The sequence below is a fragment of the Saccoglossus kowalevskii genome, chromosome 15 (genome assembly GCF_978046115.1).
Source record: "Saccoglossus kowalevskii chromosome 15, keSacKowa6.1, whole genome shotgun sequence".
NCBI lineage: Eukaryota > Metazoa > Hemichordata > Enteropneusta > Harrimaniidae > Saccoglossus > Saccoglossus kowalevskii.
This window is the reverse complement of record NC_140655.1, coordinates 18,566,185-18,584,427: the sequence shown is the minus strand read 5'-3', so window position 1 is coordinate 18,584,427 and position 18,243 is coordinate 18,566,185. Positions and strand designations below refer to the sequence as shown.

General features: G+C 37.2%; 1 protein-coding gene across 2 annotated transcripts in view; it reads left to right on the top strand.

Annotated features, from left to right (window-relative positions):
• The first annotated feature begins 14,177 nt into the window (after nt 1-14,177).
• LOC100371196 (metabotropic glutamate receptor 3-like) overlaps nt 14,178-18,243 on the top strand; it is a 48,118-nt gene continuing 44,052 nt past the window's right edge. For both annotated transcript variants that reach the window (XM_085508328.1, XM_078011254.2), the window contains exon 1: nt 14,178-14,474. In XM_085508328.1, coding sequence (XP_085364454.1) covers nt 14,186-14,474 — 289 coding nt within the window. In that variant the 5' untranslated portion in view covers nt 14,178-14,185. The remainder of the gene's footprint in view (nt 14,475-18,243) is intronic.

Here is an 18,243-nt window from a genome sequence, read left to right as displayed (position 1 = left end):
TGTGCAACTCGTAAATAAAGTAGTATATTTCGGTATTCTTGGAACCCGGTTTTTAGTTAATAAAGGAACATTATTTAGTATATTGACATAGTTTATTTAGATATTAATAAAACTTGGAACGCACTCAAAGCCGGATATTAAGAACACTAAAATGTAACATAAAGATCATAGCAGATTATTTGTTTATTTTGTCGACTCATAAAATATTTGTTATGTGAGTAGATGAAGCGACGATAATACGGGTAACAATACAGTTCCTAGAGCATGTCTCGCGTGGCTATGACATCATTGTGAATAAATAATGAACGTATTTCCTGTAAGTACTATAGCCAATTGACTAAAGGGTGAAAGTAATCCCCAATTCTCCGACTCGAGCATATCTTCCACGAACTCATTAATTTTAATTTTCCAGTTCTCTTTCATGATCAAAAAAGCTGTCAGAGAATACAGCGTGGCACGTTTTAATTATTCATATTTTGCTGGGAATAAAACAAAATGAATTTGTTACTGTGTTGTCCACTGAGACTGTGTACAGGCTCGGCTGATTCAGTAATCAACAAAATCTAACTGCATTGTTATATTCACACGTGTATGTGGATAAGGCCAGACTTTTATTATCCCTTGTTTCGCGAATCCGCCGAATGAGCAGGAGCCGAAAATGAAAATGAAATAAAAATAAAATGTTATTTTAGCGTAATTTCTCGCGCCCGCCGACTTGTAAGCGCAAACAAACTGCTAAAAAAATATTATTTTCATCTTCGTTTTTTTACCGCCCGCCGCATAACAAATTCAAGTTGCATTTTCGTTGGAGTATCAAGATCAAAGTACCGAAGTCTCGCGCAGATGAGAAACAAGGTTATTCATGGAATATAATTTTATTTCATTTCTTCTTCCTTCCGATCAATGATCTCATTTAAAATTCGTTGAAAATCACACAAATCTAATGTAAAAAAGAATTAATTTTATTTTTTTCCGCCCTCCTCAAAATAGTTGCCTTATAAAAACTCGAGAAACAAGGAAAAAAAAATGTCTGTCCTAATCATAAATATACATTAGCAAAATTCTATTCAGTAAATAAAGGACTAGCCATTCAACTCACTCTTCGTATTTCGCTTACTACTTCGTACTACGTGTCTAATTATATGTCAGTGCGTGGATTCAAATGCACGCACACCAGAACCGTTAAAAGTGTGTTAGTAAGTTTGCAATGTATGACATTTGTCAGATCACTGGTTATGTGAAATATTTCAATTATCTTCTAGAGAATGGCTCATATTTATCAAACTGAGAAACCGTACAATTCCGGGGGCGGTGATTTACACAGAATGTAAATTGAAAATTGTGTAAGTTTCTACACGAGAACAAAAAAAAATGCATCATTGCCGTCTACAGGTAATTTATGATATAGTATATCTGTATAATGAATTTGATGCTTCCCGGTACGCGATTCGTTGTATAACTTGTGTCATTAAAGTTTTTCATTTGGTATATTTTAGATAACAACCATGGATAAATGTGTATCTTGTTGTGATTATGCGTCTGGCATGGCAAATGACAACCTCATAAGGTAATCAGCCGTACGCATGCGCTCAACGTTTCCGCAGAAAGAATTGCCAGTAATCTAGTTAATGGATGTGTAAAATCGAATCGCTATTTCAATAAATCTTAGACGCAGTATAACTTCCTTTCAACGACGAACTGGTTTTCTTCACACTCTGACCCGTTCAACTATATAATAGCCAAAAATGATAAAGTCACCAACAGACTTGGTGATGGTATGACAGGCGTTCCTGTTAACACTTTTATCTTCGTCGCAGAATAGTGATGTGAACTCGCCAGACATGTACCCGCACGACGCTAGCGTGTCGATATCGTAAGCATGCATTGGCCTATCTATCATCCATATTTGGAAATAATGAGGCCACGTGACCATCATCAGACTCACAAGACTGACGTCACCAATAAACAATTTTATCTTGTGTATATATATATATATGTCTGTTGATTTTGCGGTTTATTTTGCAGATATCCATAAAAACACGTCGCAGATTAAAATAAGAGAAATCGCTGGTAACTACCCCGAAGTGACTGAAATAATCAAATTGACAAATTAAAAAAGGGGGTTTCAACAATTGCGACTTGATCTGCTGCCGTCGGACAAAGGCATTCTCCGATCAGTAATGTATACACTGCCTGCCAGGCAACCGGTCGCCTTTCAAACATACAATGTGCGGCTTTTCTTTAAAAAAATGAAAGATTTTGTGAATAGCGACAAAAACAGAAATGAACATTTATCAAACAAATGCAAATGTTTTTTATTGTGACATGTATGATACGATATCAGTGCCAAACCGACTGAAAGTAAGTATGAGGATAGGACGTGAATGTTTGTAAATCATATACGTCACGAGCTTAACGCGGGGGAGTCGTCACCTGCGCATGCTTCAGGTGACCATAGCGTGTCATTGTTTACAAACAAGCGTCTACCCATTAGCCTTTGCGGTTTTAGCGTGTGTTGTTATCGTCGCTTGGGACACAATACCCACGCGTGCACAGGCGACGACCGTCCCGCTTTAAAAACGTAATGTAGAAGTTTTACTAATTTTGTTTAATATTGTTATTTGACATGACACAATGAATATAAAATTCGATTATGATTTCTCTGAACTAAAACATGTTTAATTTACAACACACTGTACAGTTTTCTTTCACTTTAAAAAAATCAAACCAACTAATACGCATGTGCAGTGATTGTTATTTGTACGTACCAAGCAGCCAGTGCACATGCGTATTAGGGAATTTTATTGTTTTATCGAACAAATACTTTGCGAGGTGTGTGTTGTTTATGATCCATTACAATCAAGTGTTTCCAACAAGGTATGAAAGTTTAAAAAATACACATCAATATTTGATCGTTATATAGAATATAAATCGAAATGTTCCCATAAGCCAACAAAAAGTTCCCACTTGTTTAGAGCTGACCAGAGCACATGCAGCAGTAATGTTATTTTCACTCGAAAACCCGATTATTCTAAATTATATGGCGACGATTGAAACTGACGTGCACCGAATGCAAGCGATTAATATAAAATTACAAGATACCTATATGTAAATTGCTCCTTTGTCATCATAATGTAATTACGTGGTGTAAATTCAATACAACGTTATTTGATTGTTATTCTAGTAGTTCGCCAGCTAGCTATGTATACGCTCGCGTCAATGTAGTCCAACAGTTTTTTTAAGCAATCAGATAAAAATTCTGTAAACTTCCTGGGAATTTGCGTCCTGTTAAAGCGATGATACATATGCGCACAACGTCACTGCGAGCCAGGTTACTATCACTATAACATTAACTAGTCTTCGACAAAATGAAACATTTTCTCTGACCATTTGAAAATATTGAAAAACAGATAAATTTACACAAAACACATAAATCATGTCGCCTATAGCTAGTGTTACAAACATTGCGTGCTCAGATTAATTGTATGAGAGTTATTCACAGCGATGTTTCATCATGATTAACGCTCACATCAAAGTGCATGTAAACAATAAGTCTAGGCTGCATTTGTATCAAACATCATACAAATCGATGACAAAGTGATTTTGAGTAAATTTAGAAATATATCCGGTGATGTGGCCGCGAAACAACCCACTTATACATTATTAAATTAAATAAAGAATAATACATATGATCATTGCGTGAGATTACCCTAGTGCAAACAACGGGTCGCAAATAGAATCACAAACTTGGGAATGAAATCATGGAATGCAATGTTAATGTAATGGAATGGAATAGAATTTGATGATGAAATAGAACGCGAGTAAAATGAAAGGTAGCACATACAATGATGGTAGAACTGTCTAGACTCCCAGGCATCAGCTTTATGTCACAAGTTATTCTGTCATGGAGCGTCATACTGTGTATTTGCATTGTAAACTGTTTCGTACAACTGTGAGCGCACGCAAACCTTTCCCGAGGCCATCTTGCAAACTGCGCAAATCGGAGAACAGTTAGGGCGATCTATAGAGCGGGTTACACTAGGTTACGTCATTCATGTTATCGGATGCCATAGATAGACTGAAGAAAAATAATTGTCACCTTTGACATTTTTTTTCTTCAAAATAATTGCTCAAAAGAGAAATGGGTAATTATAACCATCTGGTTGACAATTATGAAGGAAATTAAGAAAATTCATAACAAATGATGAACTTGAACAAATACTCACGGGGACAATTATCATAATGTTCAAATGATTAATGTGAAGTCTGTTGAAAATTACGATACGCTCCTCGTTTCATTAATCCGCTAATCCGTAACACATTAAACGCAAACAGCTGAATAAAATGATTTGACTGCCACTAATCTTATAAGCAGGGTTCTGGTTCGACTCATATTGAAATTAAAGCGTATTCAAAGACCACTGTGTTATATTCGACCTCGAGACATCCCGGTTTCGTACATTGAACAACTAAACAATTGAATATTAATGATGATATCATCCTTGCCGAAATTGTGTTAAATTAATACCACAATACTTCCAAACGATGTAAACTAATATATGTGTTCATGAACTACAATTTGAATGAACAAAGTCACTGCAGATATGTAGAAAACTATCAAACTGTACTTTGCACATGGGTAAACATCGCGCGTTTCTATTAAAACATTCACCTCAGGCGATGTTGAAAAGTACGGCGATACACAGCGGCCGAGAATATTAAAAACACTGAGACCGTGCTACTGGTTCATCTTGGTCTAGATTACCGATGATATATGTTTGTCAATTGTTAAAAAAAAAAAAAACATGCAAAACCTATCAACGTCGTTGTTAGCCATTTTTGATCGTTTCATTTGACCCTAATTCGCATCCGGGTCAATTGTTCTTCATATAAGCGTTACAAGTTACCCGACAAACTATATCGGTTCATTTCGCCGTCAACATATCGGACGAATAGAAAATGCATTACCTAACACATTATCCGCTTGATAACTATGATGAACTGCGATTGTTGAATACATGTGTCACCGCCGCGATCGATTACCGACTTTGCTTTGGAAATTACGCGCACAAATACATCGATGCTATCAGCATTCTGCACGCAGTGCATGATGGAACCAGAGATATGTGATGAAACATATAATCTCTCAACGGAGCAATACGTGACGAATACGCGAGGCGCACTAACCACACATCTCAGCTACATAAATATCATTCTTCTGTGCCGGTCATTTGTTGCGGCTGAACTTGACAGGCGGTAAGACATCGGCAAGTAAAATGTCTGATTATTATACAGCGTTTGTGACAACATTTAATATGCAACAACGAACCCAGCCGCATAGACACGATTTTTTTTTTGCGTTTTGCGTGTGTGTGGAAGGATAGGGTGGCCATTATTGCAATGTTATGTCGTTTGTTTATAACTAACTCCGTGTTTATGGGGAGTATTTGAACTTGAATGTCAACCCCAAATTTAAAGCCACGCACAGGTTGCACAGATATGAATTCGCATATATCTCATTGTTTTAATAATTACTTATTCAATCTTAATTACAACTTACAGTACATATTTTCGAACCACCCACCTTTCGTTCTAATACTAGATTCCGCTTTGCGTCGAATATGTCAGTAATACTAGCTCATCAAGGAGCGCAGCGTCAATAAAATGTCCCAGACACGTGGTAATTAGCAGCGGTACATCACTCAGTCTTAGTCGACAAAACCGATCATGGCAAGCGATCAATAAGTTATAACAACCACGCACGCAAAAAAATAAAGGACATTGTGCGTTAACTTTTCCTTACAATAATAACCCCCTTTTCACTAAATTATTCCACGATATACGAATGAAGACAGAAGCTATATCCGAGTCATTTTATTTTCGCATTTAATTATCGCGTGACATTGTTCATTGGGGAATTATAAGAATTCACTCCCGGCATATAATATAACTAATTAATATCGATAATTATTTTATATACTACGATTTTAATATCGCATCACAGATGTTTTTATCATTACGGCTACAGAGTACCACCAAAACATTCCATAGCATGGCGGTATACTAATAATTAGTGATGATGTTACCACATACACACTTTTTCTCATACTAGTTTTCGACAGAATAGAAACTTGAGAGTTCCGTAATTTGACACAAGGCGGACCGATTACGCTGTAGGTTCTCGGTAGCTTTGTAATTTCCGATTTGCTCATTGACTAGAGAGAGGGTTTGCGACTGCAGTCCACAAGCTTCAAACATTAAGCAATAACATACGTCATTTTGAGGTCGCCCATGCTTATATATATATATATATATAAATACAAGTGAAACCGCGTGTTTACTGTGTCCTGTATTATAGCTTGTTCTACTCTTCAATGATCCGTGTAAATACCGAGTCAATCGATATATTGTATTTGTACACTGGACAAAAAACAAACTCTTGCCATATGTTGCACGTGTACATAACGTATTTGAACAATTCAACGTTGTCACCAATAGCAACAGTTTACGTTGACAAATGAAAGCAGGGGCTAGCTTTGGTTTTGACTGGATAGCCACATCGAAACGTACGAAGGCAATTTGTTGCGCAATTATGCGCAAGACGTACGATCTACGTGGATTGAGCTAGGAAATGTACATAATGTACAATTAACGCGCATGCGACATTTGTATTCGTCACACAATCAGCGATCTCGCCAAGAATGAACATGCGTGTATTACGCATTTATATTACCCGACTTCGAGGACGCTAACGGTATTTAACGACATGTTTTATGTCTCATTTCTAGCACTACAACCTCGAACCCCACCGTACTTTAACAAGGTAATGCTACGACGTTGGCGAGTTATACGTGGTCTTTCCATGCCCTCGTCGCGAATTTCTATAAAATAACACTGTGAAAATGACCTATAGAAACTGCACCTGATTCAAGTATTCATTCATAATACATTCAAACAGCTCGTTTATTTGGAAATCGTTGGTGAAAACACGATCGTTCCAAAAACTAGTCCTTTGCTTTGCTTTGCCCACTACACAGGCATTACTGAAAACAAAGAAACCAGCAAACTAGTGCAGATTGAAACGTAGAAAAAGTACTTTTTCTAGTGAATGGATTATCTACGTTATGTTAGCGGGTCGTTAGAACAATATAAATGAGCCACAAAATAGTATAATTACTGTTTAACTAAAGCATAACTTTTAGTAGCAAGGGATCCTAGTGCTTTCCGGTAATTGCAAATCCTATATCAATGAGAATGTCTTAAATATCATTCCACTTAAAATGCAAGGTGTCGACACTGATGTGCACAAACAATTAAATATGACAAACATTCACGTATAATACTGAGAATTATTGCTGTTGTAGAGAAACAAAACCCTCCAAAAATACCGGGATCTGTGGGGTCAACATACTAATGATTAATGATTATCAGTTGCATATATATTCGTGACTGTGGTCTGAATGACACAACACTCACAACAAAATTCACCATGCACTGGTATTCGAATTCAAATAAAAAACGAATGCGGGTGATCGCTGACAAATTAGATGATTGCCACGATCACGGTCACAATGGTGTTGGTAACCGTCGAATTCAATCGCCGAAGCTATCATTATGCGGCCAAAGCCTCAATCAGTTCATGTAGCGACAATTACATGCTTAATGGGCTAGGCTCAAAAACATTGTTTTCAGGTAATAAATAGAATAAATTTTCAATTCACTTTACATTAATTTACCAGCATGTATATTCACCCAACGGCGTTGTTCAAGTTTAAACCACGAATGAAGATGAAGATAAAGACCACATGTTTTCTCAGTAAATACCAATGTTCGCGCTTTACACTTGACTCTACTTCTCACGTTAGCATGAGTCTCTATTCGTGCCTGGCGCTCAGTTGACCTTAAGACGATAATTCTGGCGCCTAGTCCCATGCTGCGTTTTATAGAAAATCGCGAAATTTTTCAAACGCCGAATATTTAAACTAACCATCACAGATATGTTCAGACTGAAAAGTGGGCCCCAAACTAAGGCGGCCATATAAATTGGACAGAATTTGACAATTTCGACCTCTATGAGTGTAAGTTTTTATTTTCACATAATAATAAATAGAGGATCTTATTCATTTTGGATCAAGAATTATAGAACACGAAAATACATAAAATTGTTGCATAAACATTCTGGCAAGAAAAATTCTTTTGGTATACAATGCCAGTTTCTAAATTCGACACTGTACTGCGCAGTACTAGATGATTCAGAGGACGCGATCTTCGAAGATAAATATCGTTTTCCCCGTGTGCCTCTCTAGTATCCGGAGATGGTTTAACCTACATTTAATATTGATGTATCGCGGATTCCAATTACTGATTAAATTCAATAAGTCACTTCCAACTCAGAGTGTTGTCATATCACGCAATCCCCGTTAAATACTTTTTTTGCCATGTTAAAAATAAAACGTCGGCTGATACAATTAGCTTTATCAGCTGCATAATTCACGTTGGCCTGTGTTCATTTCATTACAATGTACTTACTTGGGCTAGTCACGTGGTCTCCAGTATTACAAATAAAATAGATTGTTAAAAATATATATATTAGTATATATATTATTTTATCCTCATAATTGAAATAAAATATAATCTTTCAATTCGCAAACGAAATAAATAAAACTGAAAGGAAATTATTTCTGTTTGCTGCGAAATGAAATTGTGAAAAAGATGCGAGTAAGTAAACGGCATATTTGGCTCATTTTAAAAATCGTGCTACCCACTAATATAAGTCAAATGATATCATCTGCACAACATTAACATGATCAATATCTCTCTATCCAACACAATATAAATTAAAATGACCAAGACCTGTATGGAGAGGGAAAATATTCATAGGGTCTACATCCATCGATTGTAAGCACATTATGTAGAATTACGCCGCCATAATGTTGCAACAACAATTGGCGGGCAGACTATTGGATTATAAAATAACATATACCAAGATTTGTAATATGTATTGATAATTGTAGGTCAAAATTTGAACAGATTAAACTGTTTGTTTAGCTTTTTAGAGAAATGTAATTCGTAACTAAGAACATGTACGAATGGATTAACAAACAATAACTATACTTATCTCACCGTATATCTCAATACCTTTTAACTTCCTATATTGGTTTGTGAAGAATGAACACGTCGTGAAACGGCAAAATACAACAAGGATACCTTTCTATTAATCAAGTAATTTTTCAGAGAATCACCACATGTACTTACCCGACATCTGACAAGTTGTTCTGTTATTTTCATGTTTTCAATAAGTTAATGAGAAAATTAAGCTGGTGAGTTTTTTTCATATTTTATAAGAAGATAAACTGGTTACCAGAAACGTTTTAGTATTCGTACAATTCAATTATTTAATGTATGCTGTGCATTTTCCCTTAACAACTTTGACATGTGTCAATCTGCACACATCTGATTTTGTCGCTATATTATTATGTCGTGTTCGGTAGTTTGTCGCTGTAACACGGTAATAGAGAAAGGCAATTATGGTATTACCTTATTCACAAGCGGTAGCCGTGATATCGTTAAAAGCGAGATGCCCGTGGAACATGTTTTTGTACTCAAAATAGTGAAGAATGTAGCAGTGTCTTTTTGGGAGAGGGGACTCACCGCGGTCATTTGCATAACTCTCGCTCTCAACGAGATCACGGCGGTCATTTGCATAACACTCGCTCTCAACAAGATCACGGCGGTCATTTGCATAATTCTCGCTCTCAACGAGATCACCGCGGTCATTTGCATAATTCTCGCTCTCAACGAGATCCCCGCGGTCATTTGCATAACTCTCGCTCTCAACGAGATCACGGCAGTCATTTGCATAACTCTCGCTCTCAACGAGATCACGGCGGTCATTTGCATAACTCTCGCTCTCAACGAGATCACGGCGGTCATATGCATAACTCTCGCTCTCAGCGAGACTGAATATTGTGAAGAGTTCATTTCATCATCTCCAGCTCTCATGTTTTCATTTTATCTGTTAGAAAATTAAAAAAGAAATGCTCGATATATATTATCATACATTCTTTGCTCTCGTAAATATTTAAAAGGACTTGATGCCGTTTCTCCAAAGTAGAATTGTCAACAATTTCCTAATACGCCATTGATATGCGTCGCGGACTATAGTGACGGAGCGCTTTTGTGACGCCAAAACGACTTATGTGGTGTACGCAACGTCGTTCAAGTCAACAACTATGTTTAGTTGCGTATTTGTTTGTCATCTAGAATATAGGAAAACACCCCCAAAAATCAAATCTTCATTGAACGATGACGCGTCATTCATTTACGACACAGAACTACTCCATCGGCAGAGGGCGTTACATTTAAATATTTAGATCAACCAAACCCTGATCAGGAATAGCTTATTTTGAAATGTGTTTGTCATGGTTACTCAGTTATCATAATATAGAATAAGGAAGTGCTAGCTACTTTGTCCACGCCTTTCTATCAATATAATATTTTTAAAAATAGCAATTCTGTGTCATTTTATATTCAACATAATTATTGTTGAATTCGCGAACACGGATTCGTGTAATCGGCAAACACACCTACGGTGCATGTTCTACTAAGCACTTAGTAGTTATTTTAATCTGTTTCAAATAAAATAAAACATAAGTTGAACCATGGCTTGTTATTAACTACAATTATCTTGAATGATTTCCCGTATGCTCTGTTTGTCCGGTTACACGCGTGTTGTCCCCAAACGTTGCAATGCAGTAGCAATCCCACAACCTATTATGTAATAATGTTAGCTTGATTGATAACAGATCGAATCATTACGGAAATCTCCAATCTTTTTTCCATATATTTGGTCTATTAATTTCCTAAATCACGTGTTATGAACATCAATTACGTTTCAGCTTTAGCATATTTAATTCTATACGTGTTTGATGATTTGATACTGTACGCAAAAACGCATTCGTTCTACAACAACAAAAACGAATTGTTTACTAATCAGTGAAAGAAAACACGAGTAGCATAAAACGTATCAGGCAAAGGCGACGCTGTGGCGCAGCAATAAACCCAAATATCTCTAGAGAAATCTGTACTTTCGTGTTATTATACGATATTGCAATAACCATCTCTCTAGCCAGTTTCAATGATGTACATTGTACTTACACCGTAGGAGCTCTTACCCTCCACATTACTCTCTAGTTGAGACTATTATTACCTACATGCACTTATGAAATGGGTACAGCTACTAAAAAATGATGAACGCAAAAATAAATTGAACATTCCATTTTGTTTAATTTAAAAATGCCAGTTAGCTCCAGCTAATAATGGTGTGATTTATAGCATCAACAAACTACGCCTGGAGGAACCAAAGGTGACTGGAATTTGCATTGGTAGATGGATCGCTTGTGACACGTGTGCAAGGCAGTGTTGTTGCTTTCATAGCAACTAACGCGGCATCTGACACCGCCGTCTGGCAAAGGGGCAACGTCTTCGGTTATGAATGTTAATATTATTTTTAACCACCACCAATACTACTATTAACAATTTAATTCAGATAAACGCTATTCATTCGAACCATCCACATGCTATACATTGATTCAAAAACACATGGTAACGTTGGTATTAATAAAAAAAAATCATGCAATTTCCCGTTTTATGAATGTTACATTTTATGTTTGAATTGCAAGATTTTTTCCATAATATATTCTGTTTAATAACTCGGTTGTTGTCAATCACATTGTGAAATATTCAAATTAGAAAACAGAAAAAAATAGAGCGCTTCTGTGATGACCTTCCACTTGAACCCTCAATACCAACCGCTACGGCAGCAATTGCGAAGTGTCAATGATATGATCGTCGTGAGAAACAGATGTTATTACAAATACATCGTAGCGTATACACACAAATCGGGCATAATTACCCTACGAAACGCAGATGTGGTCGTTTATATTCACACTGAATTGTGAAGAGTGAATAGAATTGGTGGTGCTTTCTTGTATCTGGAATTCACGAAATAGACTCTGAAGTCACGTGGTCATTGCATGGACAATCTTTATTCTGCTCAATGCCACATTTGTTCCCACAAAAAATTACAACATTTTACAATTTTTTATGTTTACTTTTTTTTTTTTTATAATTTCTTCAACAAAATTGTCACTATAACATTCTGGGTAGTACAGGTTGAGAACGGAAGAAAAAATTGAAATGGAGATATTTTGTTAAATGTGACAAAAGTTGAATTTGGCTTTCAAAGGTTTAAAGGTAAAAATGTCATTTACAGTTCAAAGTGTCAATTAAATAGAAAAGTGGAGTATGTTTATTTGTATTATTTGCTCAAATGCATTATACTCATTTCCGAATTTACCGAATTGAATAAATAAATAACAGCATGCGGAAACTAGCATCACTCGGTGAAAAATTAACGTTGAGAATTAGTAGTAATGCAACGTACTTGCGCTATGCAATACTCTCATCAACGAGTGTTTGATATGAAATAAAAATTCTCAAAACGTTTTCACAAACATGCACCGACTCACCCCGGATATCCCCGGCTACCATTTTAGGAAAGAAATCAGCCAAGGGTTGATACCCCGGATATCCCCGGCTACCATATTAGAATCAAAATCAGCGAAGGGATGATACCCCGGATATCCCCGGCTACCATATTAGAATCGAAATCAGCGAAGGGATGATACCCCGGATATCCCCGGCTACCATATTGGAATCGAAATCAGCCAAGGGTTGATAAAAGAAGAGTTACAGGCCTATAGTGTGTAAATATAAAACAACGCTTGGGGGAACTTGAACGTTTGGGTTTATGTTTAGTTCTATTACAGACATTTCTCACCCACCAATCCAACTTTCCAGAGATTAAACACGGTTTCTATTTAGTAAGATTCCTTCTATGCTTTTAACTTCGTTTCAGAGGTGCGTACAAACTCAGCCTTAGGCACGCAGTACATCTGTGTATTTCAAAAATGCATTTAAATCATTATCCCTACGTTTAACGATAACTGATAATGATATCAGGTCAAGGGTTAAATTAGGCATCTATTGGAGGAGCGATGCTGTATAAACGCCTTCATTTAATCCTCATTGCAGCGCCGTACTGATTATTGTTTTTGATCTGCCCCTGGCGCGACGAGCGATGTGCAGATAACATCACACCGGATTTTAATTAGTTTTACCTGTGGCCAATGTTGCTGTGTACATTTACACATGTTCATATCCACCTATAAATAGATGGAGTCGACTCACACGCGTGTCCATGTAATGAACATGTGTAACTGTGAAACTCTTTTTGTTATGAGCAAACTTGAACGTCTGTTAAGTTATTTCTGCTACTTAAAGAATCAATTTGGAAAACAATATGTGTTGTTCCAGTAATTATGTTTTACTTTGCGTATTGATACTCTGGGCGTGAACCTAAAATCGTTAGTTCACTTTCATAATTAATAATGCACGTACCAGTAATTCAAGGCGCATGCGCGTTTGTGTAGTTCATTTAATCGTAGGATGAATCAAATTCAATGTTCAAATTGTTCCTAGTGCAAATTTGACAGTTATACACCATATATTTAAAGTTGTAACACGTACAACGTGAAATAAAAAACATCATGTTCTCCAACAGAAAAAAAATAATCAAAATAGATAACAAAATTGTAATTTGTTGTTATTTCCAGAATGACCTGAGTACAAAACGCGTGTCGGTTACGTTCTTCCCGAGGTGAGTTCTAATCAACGCTGATCGATATCTTGCAAAAATCGTGGACAAATTTCAACGTTGGTGGAGATAATACATATTTAGTGTTAGATATAGCATCCGATCTATATTTAGAACAGACCACATGATTGTATAACTCCGTGCCGTGATCACGTGACACGTTAATGAATAATGGAACACTGAACTCACGCCCCCTGACGTTGACGGATCGTCTACTTCCAAGACCTTACGCCGGCGCTCCATCAATCCATTCAGTTCAGTGAGACAGTCCCCTGTTCTTCGTAGTCGGATTAAGTTATGCGGATGCAAACGGCATATCAGATTGTTCTTCGTCGCCTAGGTGGAGTGTTAGCTCTTGGCTGTGAGTTTGCCGTACTCTGTTTGTACGGTACCGCCACGTAACGCTGCATGTCAGTGACCGTGTTACTGTTTTAACGTTAATGTCCTTTTTATATACTTGTTATTGCGATGGGTTCGACTGAGACGACAACTTTGTCACTAATACGAGTATTAGCGGTAATAACTGTCATTGGATGTGTGGACTCAACTGAATTTTCCAACATGTCACTTTCGACAAAACACGTTGCGAAGATTGAAGGGGATATTACCCTCGGTGGATTATTCATCGTACACGAGCGATCGGACAAATATACTTGCGGGGGAGTTAGACAGAATGGTATACAGGCACTGGAAATGATGCTGTACACCATCACAAAAATAAATAATGATTCCACTTTGTTACCCGGAATTGATTTAGGTAAGTGCTTTGTTTGTTTGTTTTCTTTTGTTTGTTTTTTGTCGACGAACGAAATAAAAATACCTATAACGGTATTTTGTTGGTCAGAGTCGCCTTTAAACTTTCTTGCTTTCTAGAAACTGTTTCATCTGATCGTGGTAGTTGCAGTAAGTCAGTTAAGTTCAGCGTTGGCAAAACAATATACGTACATCTCTAATAATTCAGGTGTACATCAACGAGTAAGTTACGCCAATCCGGTGTTGTCTCCAATACTATTTGGACAAGGAACATGTGTGAGAAGCGAGGCAAAGAAAAGGAGGATAAAGAGAACACAAAAATCCCCGCCACGCTATGGTGCTAACTAAAATGATGGTCTGTTTTATACGAGGCGTCGTTTTATTAAGTAATTCATTATACAGCACATTTTGTGACGAAATCATAAAATTATAATTGCTCGAATAATAAACACACTCGTCATTTTATGACCGAATTGTGACGTCGACATGTTGTATACTATTCATAACCAATTTTAATTACATGATGCAACCCGATCGCGTTTACATCCCGACGCACAGTAAGACAAAATCGAAAACAGTAATATTCACAAAATTCGAGCACGTTTCATAATTTTATGTTCAGCTGAAAATATTCGCGTTTAGTGGTTTATGCATCCAGAATCAAATTGGATATTGAATTCACTTTTTACCTACATTAAATGCAAGTAAAACAAAGGATGAATTCATCTTAAACACGAACTGAAGTTAATAATACAATCAAGAGAGAACCAGCGTTAAGGAATGTGAGTTAAGACGCGTCCTTTAAATATTTATTAATCACTTATCTGTCCGTGTAATTTGGAATTTGCACTGTTTGTTTAATTTTACTTTATGTGCATAAATAGGAGTCCCAATTTAACACATCTCTACAGAATCCGACTGGAACACATAGCGATCATAAGCTTCATCGACATTTACATACACATTGTTAACGAAGACGGCAGTATTGAACTATCGTTGTGTGCGCACCCTCGAGTTCGTGTGTGTTAATTTAATTCTAATCACCGGGCACACCATCGTGTGTTGTTATATCCGGTATCATCGTAGAGGATGTCAGCGGGTTTTGAAAATCAAATGATATCGAACATGGAGAGTTCGTAGACATATGGACACCGAATACCATAGCGTTAATTTACGACCTAAAGAAACAGAAGTACATCAAAATATCATTTAGATACCTCGGAAATATAAATAACCGTCATATATTGGGACTTCGGAACTTAAATTGCAACTCTGCAAAAAAGTTATAGTCTGGAACGTAATACTGATTGGTAATGTACATATCCTGTGTTCGATGTCCATATCCTGTGTTCGTATTGTAATATATCTTGTTGCGTACATATTTCATATCTATTCTTTTCGTTCTTGGCTTCTTTTTTATTTAATTAGTTGGCAATAGTTGTTTCATGCGTTGGTCTTTGATACACAATTATATCAGAAATTTATCTGTCAATATCGACATGATTCTATGTCTTGTCTTACCCGCGGATATCCAATTTGGCCAACTGTGGCAGTATCTGAGCATTCGAATCTCAAAGGCCGGTCACATTGGGTGGCCCCTCACGTAAACATATACGTCACTACATGATTTCTTTCCAAGTCGCACGAATGTAACCGCGGGTCTTTGCATTGCGACATAAATAAAACAACATTGGATTGCGATTGATTCCACGTTGAAATCAATTAATTTGTATTGATGCTGTAAACTATAATTTCTTCACATCGAATCAAGAAATGGGAAGCTGATCATTTCCAGTTATATGTATTTTCGTAAATATTAAACGCAACGTCTGAAAATCAAATCAGTCCTGGCCATTTATTGTAATATGCGTTTTTATAGGTCAAGGGTTAAACGAGAGAACAGACTCGATATTCGTTAGGTGTCATCATTTTGTTTAAAAAGCAAGGCACAGTGCACGGATTGTTTATTTCGATATCCAAATCGAAATCTCACTAACTATCCCAATTCTTAGCCTGCCGACGCATGCCAACGCCTGCCGATGCTTAGAGACAAAAAAAATATTTGCTAAAAGCAACTCCAAGGGACTATGTCACTTTAATTCGCGCTTGGATAACATATTTTAATTGCATATGTTTGTTGCCACAGTAACTACATTCAGAATAGCAAATGAACGTATGGGTGTAGGATTTAGGAACACCCTGATTAGTTCTCGCCAGTGGCGTAAGAGAACATTACACAAACGGCGGGATTCTTGTAATCTTATATTATTGCTACAAAATGTGACGGGTATTTTTAGTGTTTGATGTTTTACAATACATATGACGTGGCTTGCTCGTTGCTAATGCCTATAAACAAAGTTCACACCGTCAGAATTATTTGATATCACGTAAAACTGAGCTTATTTCATGCAAGTAGCGTTTGTTCGGTCGATATTTTGAACAGGGTTTTTGCCTATATATGAAATAGGAACCGCGTCGAGAGTTCCCCGTGCAAATAACATCATATGCCATCTCGTGGTGTAGCGCTCGTGACGTCACATATCAACGATGTGCCACAGTACAGCGCAATGTAGACGACTCATACACATGCTGGTAGTGTGACTTGTTGCCGTGGAAACACGAACACCGTGCTTTCATCGTCATGCTTCCGTGCGGTAGATTTTTTGTATGTGTACATTAGTACAATTATCTTAATACAATTCACGCCGCGTTGTCCGCTAGTTGGTATTCACAGCTACATTCTATCAAATAACCAGAAGAAAAAAAAAACTATCCCACGAGTATGAATTTGAACACACAGCGTGCGAGAGGAACTTCCCGGGGTCATGGTACAGTTTCAGGCTGCTTGGCATTGCACTTGTCTTGTTCCTGTCATGCAACATTCATCATTACAATAAACTGCGATCAATTCTCAAACATTGTATGAGACAACAAGCGATCGGTGTCCCTGGTCGGAATGACACCGCTGACGAAATGATTAAAATCATAATCCACTTACTAAGCCTGTGCATACCATGGTGTATCGTCAGCAGCTGCGTACGGATGTACCTCTTTTGGTAACACATTAAAAATAACTAATTGTTGGGTATTTTATGCAACGAGCGGCGAATAGGTCGCGCGTGGATTCATAGGTTAATGTAGGAATTGTGTATATTGTGGAACACCTTCTATAACGAGCTCAGTATAACGCGTTTCTGCGCGCCAATATACATTGATGCAGATGAGTGGAATGCCGTTCATTTGACATGATTGTTTCTGACAACGCGGCGTAGAGGATCAGTTCCATTTACACAATCGCTATTCACTCGCGCTTTAAGTTAGTTTCGTCGCCGTTACAATGTACTCATTATATCAAAAACGGAGAACGACGCAGAAAAGCATTCCTGGAAAGGGGAGGGGGGGCAGCCACAATCCAATTACAATATGGGTAAGCATACTTTTATAGCGAGCGGATATAGGTAATTCGTTCTCTATGGTAGCGCGCGTCTCAATCTTACTGAGTGTTTATGTGTCTCGACATACATCGCATTCGTGCCGTACAAGTTACTGTCTCAAGTGTCGGAAATGCATCGATACGCAAAGTATTGTGGGATACATGTGTGTAAATGTGACTCGTTTCGTAAAGGTTTGCACAATTGCTGATTGCGATACCTGTTTCATTTTATTTTAATGATGCATCAACCTTATTAACGAGGGATGGTTGAATGAGATCGTCTGTGACGTTTCGTGCAGCTTGTGTTTGATCTTACGCTTCATTAGCCACCGCTTTAATG